Here is a 10,730-nt window from a genome sequence, read left to right on the forward strand (position 1 = left end):
GTGCAGTTTAGCATTAATAATATACCTATTGCAATTCTTGTGGTGTCATTTGTTTGAATTACGTAACACTAGATACATGGTCAAGCATATACAAACAGTCAAGTAAGAAAAAAGGGAAATGACTTGGAAAAGTAAAAATCAAGAGATATTTTCAATAGATTTGCCAAAAAATCCCATATCTAGCCTAAAACCCTTGATGTCTTCCGGACGTTTTGTTTTATATCAATTGGCTATTTGGGGGAGCTATAATTTCGTTTCCGATCTTGGCCATGATTGAAGATACTCTCGAGTCCATCGAATAAATCTTCACTTGATGCGTTCAGATTCGAATTTTATTTCATACTCAACAGTTTCAATCACTCATACAAAAGTTGTTCAACATTGATATTGTCAGCCTGTTGGGAAGATACTATTTTAGTTGAAATGATGGATTGTTCCAAACTTGGTATTATGCAGATCATTTTTGTGGGACACGATTCGTGTTGATGGGGTGAGATTTATGCCGAGAATCTATAGAACCAGTATGAGTTGGGTTTGGAAATTTTACAAACGAGTCAGACTTCTATGTTTCAAATATTCACAAGGGTAAAATTCATGAATCTTGGTAACTACGGTCAAAACAGAAGGATGGATTGGTAGCAACATTAAAGGAAAAAACTCAACAACATTGTTTAGGGGACGTCTTTTTCACCAGGTTGAATGAATATGAATGGTCGCTCTTGATTAGTTTGTTACTTTTGCGTCTAACGTGAGTCTGCCAAGGAATGCGTGGCATATGCATATGGACAACTTGATTGATATGGTGAAAGATCTGTTTCAGATCATTCAGAATGACTACTTGAACATCATGAATGTACATCAAGGAAGGAAAGAAACAGTTGGTAAATGCTCTACGATACAAAAACACCTTGTACATTTAAAAAGAGCGTGCAGCTCAATCCCAGGATTGCCAGTGGAAAAAAGGTCGAGGACGTAGGAATCGGTAACTTTGGTCCCTACCGCCCATCTTCATTAGCATCGGAAGCCAAAATGAGCTCTTCTTGATCTCATATGGGATATACAGAGACAAAGCCTGTAGATTAATCATTTAATCATACAATTTCAGTGCTCAACTCAGAAGAGAGCATCTTCTTGGCTTATGGCTTGACGAATGACAAAATGGCAACTCTACAGATGAAGTCAAATGTGAGGTTGAGTGAGTTTCGTGCATGTTACGCCCTTGCATAAAAACTTCGAGGAGGGGCAGTTCAAAAAGCAAGGCAGTTTTATGAGGCACTTAAATTCAATCTAAAGAAAACTAGATTTTCTCATTAATGGAGAAAGGCTGCGTTTAACGAGAAGGGTCCATTGTGTTTGTTCGTATTGCCAAGATTTGCGAGGGGGTTGCATCCGTGCGACGTGGCCGAATTTAAAACAAATGCTCAAGGTATCCAAGACCACGAGAGGATCACGCCGAATTAACCCTTTGAACTCGTAGTCCCGAGATGGCAGCCATGGCTTGTTGATACTGCCGCATTTGCATAGACTGCAAGCGGGCCAGTTTCTGTGGGTCCCCCTGTTTCACGTACATGGCCAAGGACTTGCAGAAATGGGTGTCTTGGACACCGCAATTTGGACAGGAGACCACTTGAGAGTAGTCAGAGAAGAAGTTAAAGCGCTGGTCTGGATGGATCACCATCTCATGGCAGTTGTTGCACTGAAAGGTAAGAAACAGATGAGTTTGGCATGTATTCATCGACTCCAAAATATGTCGAGGGAACTGCCTTTGAAGATAAAAAGATGCGTTCGTTACCTTGAGTTTCTCGGCGCAACAAGGATTGGCAGCGAAAATGTCGTAGGAGTACATTGTACCCAAAATCAAATGCGATCCGGTCCACGGCTTCATACAAATTCGACAGCAAACATTGGCAGTCCAACCCTCCAAACAGCCCATACACACGGCAGTCAGATAATTCGTCTTGCCTTCGTGCTTAACCTGGGAATAATTCAAGGGTGTCAACGAAAGTCATTGATTTTGTGCCCTCAACCAGTTTACGACGGGTTTGCATGCTCGATTGCCGTAACTTTTTGAGGCCATTTTCTAGTTGAATTGATGTACCTTAATGCAGCTTTTATTATGTTGCCTGGGTGAGAGAAAGAAGGTCCCATCTAGGAGCGGATATCGATCAAATATGTGCAAAACTGACGCACACACCACACAGGGAACGCGGTTCATTTTATTGCTAGCGTAGGAGGACAAGATAAAGATCCGAGTCTCGTCGTTGCCAATACTGCATTCATCTTCCATCTGAAAACGAGAGAGACAAAGAGATAAGAAGATTCGGAGAAAGTCAATCTATTTTGAAAAAGTTTGAAAGCAAACTTCCCCGTCAATTGGATTGAGCTCTTACCTTAATATGATACGAGTTAATCTTGTGCTTGGGAAGAACGTTGAATGAGCTATAATCCTGTCTCCTCAAGAATATACTTCCACCCGAATCATGGCTGAAAGGAAGAGGAAAATCGAAATGAGGCATAAACTTCATACCCCTATTCCATGTATTTTTTATGCAAGATTATGAGCAGGAGCTCCATGAATTGCACAGCTTTCTCTGAAAACGATTCAAGAGAATGTCTTAATATCATCATTAGGGACGGAAGCCGAGGAAAAAAAAAGTTTTCCATTCCGTTCCACACAATATTCCCCCACCCAATTATATATTTCATAATGATCGCTAGCCATTTTTCTCTAGCTCCCCGTGTTGTTGTTGTTTTTTTGAAGTGGTAACACGTGCCACCAAAAAAGATATGATGAAGACATCCGCACCAGACGGTGTCCCATTCAGTTTATGGACACTTTTAAGAGAAGCCAAGGCTTGATGAGCGCAAGCTGCTGCCTTGGTAGTTTCATTAATACCTCTAATGTCCACAAGAACCAAAGAAAGCCTTCAGCAGAGTGGCACCAGACCCTTCTGCTAGACGTCACAGCCCTTCCAAGCTCAAACAATTCTCAAACACAGCTGCCGCCTTCAAAACATGGCCTTTCAGCCACTCAAGCGAGTGAGTGAGTGGGTGGCTGGATTGAATGGTTGTAGTATTCATTCTCAGCTCCATCCGGGTGTGCCCTCAAGGCTCGTGTTTCTCTCTCGGATTTCTAGTTGCCTTTGGCCAACACCCACACGCATGACAACACGAGATGTGCACTGCATGCCTTATCTGGCAATCAAACCTACTCACTTTGAACAGTTGCATACCATGTCATGAATGTGCAAACGACTTCGACTGATTTCGCTAGAGTGGCAACATTTCCATTGAAGCTTTCAAGTCGGGAATCCTTCGTTCGGTGTTCTGCTTTCACTTTTATGTGACATCCTCGATCAACTTTGGCTGACGCTTCATTGGCTAGCCTTTCGTGGTGAGTCAGTCCTCGCAGCCTCACTCACAGCCAAGTAAGAAGGGGAAAAGAAAGAAAGACTGAGGCTTGCGTAAAAGCCTGAGGAAGTACGGCAGCAACCTTGCCCTTCATTCAAGGTCAGCAAGTCCAATCCAGCCGCCAGATCTCGCTTTGCGGAACAAGTACTGCTAGATCTATGACGTAACCGAACGAAAAGAGCTAGCTAGAGAGCTTGTTTTGAAGTGAGCCGTAATCACATTCGACTCGACGTGAATAATATGTATCGAGAGTTGTGTACTCGAAGATTAACCCACCACGGAATTTTCCTGCTCGTCTTCAAGCCTTTCTTGGGCTCAAGTAGTTTTAGCTTGGTATTCATATTGAGTTTTTGTTTGTGGAAAGGGAACTTGCTCAAGGGGGAAAAGGACGAAAATGCTTGCGACAAGTCCACGAAGGCCATGGATAGGGTGGGTGTACGTGATATCCTAAATCTTCTTCTTCAATATACCTTGCTTGGTGTTGCACTTTTTTTGCCGCATCCCGCCATGGTCTCTATTTAGGCTGCCATGAGGCCTCGATTCCGATCGCCTTCATCAGGTGAAGAGGCTATTCCAACAAAAGAAGTGCATAGATATTTTCCAGACATAGCAAGCAACACTTTACAATGCTGAAAATGCATTTTTGCAGACGCTCCGAATTAGATCTACTCTACTTCCCGTCAAGATTCGTCGTACTGATCACCAACATTTCTATTTGATATGCTAGAATCTGATCCGAGGTTGTAAGACCATGAAGAGGACACTTCTTCAGGTTACAACTTTTTTTTCTCGCTGAACTCGCTTGAAACACTGTTTGAGTAAATGATTTTCGCACTTTTTAACTAGCCTCTTTCCAAATTAGCGATTCTTCCATTGGACTTTGTGAAGAAAGATGATTCGCACTTGACAAAAACGAACTTGAGCTCATTTAGCTCGATAGTCATACATGCAATTGCTCTGGTGAAAATCGAATCAGACTTAGTCAAACTATGGTTCCAATATCCTCTGCAGGGTCCAAAATAATGGCCAAACTTTCTTTTCGAAATCGCTTTCTTTCAGTGTACGATACCCGACAATTGTAATGGCAGTTGTTTCCCTGGCCATCTTCAGGTAGTCACAACCATTCTCGGCTAATATTTGTGCTTGGTCGAGGAATACGAGTTGTTTAATCAAATCGTTTTCTTTTCCCCCAGGTCTAGACGCACAACCTTGTCCCGATTTCCTTGTGCTCAGACATGAGACTTGGAATAGTGGTTCTAAGGGATCTCAACCTTGCCATGTCTCGTGGTCCTCTAAAAAAAAAGCTTCTTTGGCAACCTAACTCACAAACGTGCCAAGGAACCAGGAACAGGGCGTCAAATCGAGGACCTTAAGAGGGGGAAATCCTCGCTCCCCGTCTGTTTCAAAGGGCAGTGGGCGTTTTTCTACGATTATACTCTCGTCGAAGGGCGCGCCAGTCTGACTTGTTGGACCGGTTAGTCTCTATGTGCAACCTAATGACAAGGCTCCAGACTGGGTCAAGGTGGTGATTAATATCACTTGAATGGGGCTGCTTTGGAACAGGGATCCACCTTACGTTTGTTCGAGTTGCTCGACACCGCCCTTGATATTTGAACATTTTGTGCATCCTCTAGCCCTGCGAGAGAAACTGCATCGCCTTTCCTCTGGACAGGGTGGTTATTTATAGCTCATTTTCTCCGAGTCATCTGAAGGCAGTCCAAAATGATTGTTCGACGTGTTCCATCGCTTTTAAATGTCAACCCGATTAGTGTAAGTGTACTACTCATCGGTTGCTCGGGAAGCGATTTCCCGAGCCTGGAACACTCTCTTCCCAACACATTGAAGGGTGGCACACAAGCGTAGCTGGGGAAAACGAGACAGTTTGGGATCGATTCTCGACGTCTGGTCTGGAAAAGCATTTTCCCTTCATGCTCGTAGATCCTATTTCCCCCTCCCAAACCCCTCTTTCTCCCTCTTCCCAAGTTCTCCTTGAAAGTCTTGCATTTGCCCTCCCCAGAAGATCGTTCAGAGTTATTGGACCACTATAGTATTGGACAGGCCTTCCTATGCCCCAAAACCAAGCCAAATTGGTTGGAAAGGTTTTCAACTCGAGACCTACGTTCAATGCCTGGATCCATTCAAAACCTTTGATTTTTATAACACTATATCTCATATCAAACACACCTAAATCATCATACTTTATGCCTTTTCTCTGAAGTGACTTCCAATGAGATGAAATCGGAAAAAAGCTACGATAGAGCCAGTCCAAGAAAGCCCAATGAAGTTGTGTGCCAAAAATGTTTTTTATGAATACGTGGAGTATCATTTTTCATTGTCGTCCAATCCACATGAATGAGCAGCTGGTGTTGTTGCTAGGTCCATGCATTCCAATTGCATACACAGCAACTTCGGACGCCAACAACAGCACCAAGAACCACGACACCAACCAGACCCACATGCTCCAACCTTGCTAGACTCAGCTAACTGCACTCAGCCAGTGGTTCAGACCTGAATTCTGTACTGTCGGGCTCAGTGATGGAGTGAGTGTGTACGTACATCACTATACGTGGATAAGCAGAGTCTTTCGTTTTCTTCTTCTTCTCTCATCCATACACTTTAGTGGTCTGGAGGAAGAGAACCAATTTGAATGGCCTGTTCTTCCCCCACGTTTGACTTGCTACGACGCATCTCTTCCAATAGACCACTCAATCGGCCACCAATGAAACCCTGTGTGATCAGTTCTGTTCTCTCCAGTCTAGGATCATCTACACGTCGTCACCACAGACTGGTTCTTGGTTAACTAATGGCCGACGCCTACTCCATATCGCATTGGGGAGGTACACACTGTGCCTCTGTAGCTGCTTGCCCATGGCAATCCACACTGCAGATGCAATTGCACCCCAGTGCAGGAAAAAGCGAATAGGAAAAGGTGAAAGAGTCATACCCCATGATAAAGGCCAAGAACACTCACTAACAAAACGTTGGGAGCGAGTTCAAGCGAGGTCCGATTCCGTGCAAAGCTAGTTTCTCTGTTTTGCGTCTGATGATTGTATGACTAACTCAAATGTGAGAATGACCATTCTTCGCAATATACTGAATGGTTTTTGCCGTTGGTGTTGTGAGTCATTACAAGTTTCTTTTCAATGCGATCGCTAAAAAGCCAAAAAAATATGCAATATAGGGTGCCTTCTCGCCAGCATGTTAGTTCTTTGACTGGTACATGCAAACTTGCAGGTGGTTTTTGCACGCTTAAAGACAAGGCCTGCTTTCAAGCTCTTTGTTGGGTAAAAAATGCCGTTTCCAAGAACCGTATCATGCCTTTCAACTGGTTGGAAGACGTGGAGCTGTTGTTGGATGGTGTTGCTATGAGAGATGAAAAGACGACGACGATGAGCTCAATCAATCCAACTTCGAAGGTAACAAGATTGGAAGAGATTTCCTCCAAGCATAACCCCTTCTACACTACCATTCTATTCTAGTATTTTTGAAGATGTGGCTAAATATACAGCGTTTCTTTTTGATTCGGCTATTTTCGAGTCTGAATCTAAATTCCCGAAGATGTTTGGACACTTACCGCATTCGTTCCTGGATAAGATTGCGGGACTTTGGAACCACACTGGCACCGTCATGTGAAGAAGGACTGCTTCCAGAGGGACTGAATCCCACAGGTGATCCACTTAGAATTGAGCTGCTGCCTGAGGTGGTGGAGGAAATGGAGTTGGTCCGATTGCGCGGAACATTTTGAGCATCTGAGCGTCGAATTGAGGACTGCAAAGAGGAATGCTGTTCAATTGTCACGTTGTTACATCAGTCGCAGGCTAATTCCTAAGCTAATGTTCCTGTCAATGGTTTGAAAGGCAATCTCCATTTCATCGTGATGCTTTTCAAATCTTACCATTTGAGCATTGCTTGGACTGCCATGATGACCAGAGCCACTGTTGTTGGCCCCTCCCAACATGGGCAGACCAATGGCAATGGTGGACATGGTATTGGATTGGCTCTTGCTTTTCTTCCGTTTCCGTTTGCCATGAGGATCACTCATTCCGTTAGCCATTCTCATGTGGGACGGGGGAGGGCACGAGTCCATTTCAGTGCCGGGTGGAGGAGCGGGTCGGACCCAATCGAGATCCTTTCGGATATGTCCGTGACCGCAGAGGCACTCACAGGTTTGGAACACGAGGTCGTAGCCCCTTTTGGTCCAGAGATTCTGGGCGAGTTGCTTGTCAGTCCAGGACTTGGCCCTGGGACAGGACTTTAGAAACTGCAAGACACTTTCCTCAAAGGATTCAAAGCAGGCACTGTGGAGGTACGGAGAGGCGATACATTGGTCATAGGAACAGATGATTTTCACAGCATCAAAGAGATCGTCTTGGGCAATGGCGATGTGTTCAGGATTGGCACCATTGATAAACAGACATGCATTATTGGGGGCCGCGCAAGGCCATGGACCTGTCTCCCGGTTAAACCCCAAGGATTGGACTGAACTGGAGGAGACGCTTTGGTTCAATTTTGTCTTGGACTCCCCAGAGTGTCGACGATGTGGTGACATGGGGGGGTTCAATACACAACAGGGTCAATGTGAAGGGTGCGGATGATGGAGTAACAAGGTAGCAGGGTAGCAGGGTAGCAGGATAGCAGTGGAAGGTGTGCAATCCCACCAAGCTATTTATTTAGACAGAGACAGACGAAGTAACATGAATAAGGAAGATATCGTTGGTCATGAACTCAGGTACTAAGGAGGACTCTGATTGGAAACTTGTGCAGGGACATCAAACGTTGGGATCAGGGTAGGGGTTGAAGCTACCAAATACCTTGAACGAAGAGCACACACAGACACAAGGCCACGGGAGAGAATTCCACAAGTGGATTTCAACGTAACGAAATCAAATGGACCAGGCATTCAGCCCTGACATGCACTTAAGTCATTTGCATCACTTTGTAACAACATTCACTAGACAGACAATCAGACACACGGGCAACATATTCGCCGCTGCACACTCACTAGGGTCTTTCAGAGGTCCATTTTGGCCAGCCGCAGCACATCACACACTGACAATGAGAAGTCCAGAGAAGAAAAAAAACTAGTGAAGGACACCGAGAGGTTTTTTTTGGCCGAAAGTGTTCGATTTTGATCCTGGGTGGCGAATTGGTAACATTCACGAATGGTCTCCAAATGCTCCAGTAATGGGGTTGGGAAAGGATAATTTGGATTTGGGGATGATGATGAGTCAGGTACGTTGTAGCACTCAGGCTTTTGACTCTGGCCGAGGCAGATACAATGAAGAAGGCTGAAAATTTCATCGAACAACAGGTCAGGTTTGTTTGTAATGGTCTTTACAAATATGGTGGTGACTCAATTGAATTGCGCAAGACATGTTCCAACCTGAATGATTACGTAACACGCGCGAGGCAAGCTCAAGCAAGCCTGCCAAATTGTAAGCCCGCCAAAACGCAGACAAGCACGTCATTGTCGATCAAGTTTATTTTATATATCATTCTCATCACAAGACCAAGCAATGTATATGTGTATGCGGGCCATCAAACCCGTTTTGATAGTGGCAACTGTTTACTTTACTGCCTGAACGTTCAAGTGTTCTCAGAGGGGATGAAAAAACGTGTGCCTCTGAGGCTTAATCAAGTTGACAACCGCATTCCATTAACCCCAAGACATGTCTCGAACATCTGATCCGTTTTGAAAATGCTAGAATATGCTTGAATATGCTCTTGGCCTTGAATTTCACCATGTGCTTCTTTATGTACTAAATCGGCCAATGTGGCACATTACAAGAGAGTCCTGCTCTCTGGTCTTACCTGTCGGGGCTTGGGAAGAAAACTAAAAGTCCGCCTGTTCGTTTCCCAGATCTGTGTGGAGAACACGGAGAACAACATGGACACTCGCTCTCGTTTCGGTGGTGTTTCTCCGTGCCACTCCTCCAACAGTCTTTAGAAGCTCTCCTCCTCCTCCTTTGCTCCTTCCAAGTTGTACGGGCTTCCTTCTCCCGCAAAAGCCGACAGAGGTAAGCACACTACTACGTACTTGGAGTGCGTGAGAGGCGAGATAAAAAGTCTCCAACCATCGCCAACCGACAACCGTCCTCCGTCTGCCCCATGGTGCGCTTTGGGATGAGGCGAGGTCCGACGCCAACAATGCTGTTGCCAAGCTGTGCTGTTGTTACGCCCTTTTGCACATATCTCCTCTCCTCTCCCCTCCTCCGGTCTTCCTCCTTGTCTATTCCTCCTCTCTCCTCCTCTCTCAGCTCAACGAGTTTCTACGGCCCGTGTATGCGTGTTCCCTTCTCTTCTCCTGGAACCACATGTACTAAGGAATCGAGCGTGGGTATCGTGGGTACTCATACGCCGGTTTTCCCCCTTGATGAGGAATTCGAGGCTGGCCTCGCTTTGTCTCCGGCCACATGGGCCCGACTCGGCCCTGAGTCTCGACTGAGTGGCTGGGAGACGGGCAACAACACTTTGCGAGAGTCCCGCAAGTGATGGCGTCATCCTTTTCCTCCATACGATGATGGTCTCGGTACTCTTTGCCCGATCCGTGCCTTCATCAGACTCGGTAGTGGCGCTCCATCCATCCATCCGTACAACAACGTTCACTCCCCAATTTCCTACGTTTTAGCCGAGACAGGCGTGCCTAGACTTGGTAAAGGTATAATACTGCTTCGAAAAAAAAAGCTGGGGACAAGAGCGAGGATGTTGAGCTTCAGGGCCAATGTCGCCGTCAGTCTCTTTTCTCGGGTTCTCCCCTCGTTTTCCGAGTTCTCTTTCTCGGCGTGTTGTTCCTCCCTTCACTCTGTGAATGGCTTGTTCAGAGAGAGAAGAGCGATGAGCGTCATTGGTACGTCGTAGTACGTACATGTACAAGAACCTCTCTGGTATGTAGGATGTACTAGTGGTTTACCAGGATGAGGGAGGCTAGGTCTGGAGTTGGCTTTGCCCACTTTGTCCATAGAACGTTGACGGATTTTTTTTCATGGCCCTCTCGTACAACAGAAGATACACCTCGTCCACACTCCAAAAAGTCCCTCCTCGTGGTCGCCGTTCCTCAAGTATTTCCGCTCCACAAATGGGGGTTGGCAGATTTTGATGCACACTTTGCTACTCTCAACGGCCAAAATGTGCGAAAACCATATTTACTTTTCATTGCTAATCAACCCTGTATTCTTTCTTTCATCAAAACATGACGATGCCCCAAAGTCTCCAAGCTGCTCGTTTTCTATTGTATTGATGTCCATTCACCTGTGCTTGAAACAGCCTACAACAATGGTTAGTTTTCCAGCAGAAGTCATTGAAGTGAAAGATCTACACCG

General features: G+C 45.3%; 1 protein-coding gene across 1 annotated transcript; it reads right to left on the reverse strand.

The window, feature by feature from the left end:
* Positions 1-314: 314 nt before the first annotated feature.
* LOC131880285 (headcase protein-like) lies at positions 315-10,127 on the reverse strand. Its single transcript, XM_059226871.1, has 7 exons — positions 9,223-10,127; positions 7,307-8,699; positions 6,986-7,179; positions 2,391-2,484; positions 2,099-2,287; positions 1,793-1,975; positions 315-1,696 (listed from the first exon to the last, which is right to left on the reverse strand). The coding sequence occupies exons 2-7, from the start codon at positions 7,958-7,960 to the stop codon at positions 1,448-1,450; spliced, it is 1,563 nt and encodes a 520-aa protein (XP_059082854.1). The 5' UTR covers positions 7,961-8,699; positions 9,223-10,127; the 3' UTR covers positions 315-1,447.
* Positions 10,128-10,730: the final 603 nt, after the last annotated feature.

Source organism: Tigriopus californicus, chromosome 5 (genome assembly GCF_007210705.1).
Source record: "Tigriopus californicus strain San Diego chromosome 5, Tcal_SD_v2.1, whole genome shotgun sequence".
Classification (NCBI taxonomy): Eukaryota; Metazoa; Arthropoda; class Copepoda; order Harpacticoida; family Harpacticidae; genus Tigriopus; species Tigriopus californicus.

Bases quoted from the DNA above. Each gene is read 5' to 3' on its own strand.
- LOC131880285 (XM_059226871.1), bottom strand. From the start codon at position 7,960: ATGTCACCACATCGTCGACACTCTGGGGAGTCCAAGACAAAATTGAAC. The intron at 7,180-7,306 runs GTAAGATTTGAA...TCCTCTTTGCAG, and splicing joins GTCCAAGCAATGCTCAAATG to TCCTCAATTCGACGCTCAGA. The intron at 2,485-6,985 runs GTAAGTGTCCAA...TCTTCCTTTCAG, and splicing joins CTTATCCAGGAACGAATGCG to CCATGATTCGGGTGGAAGTA.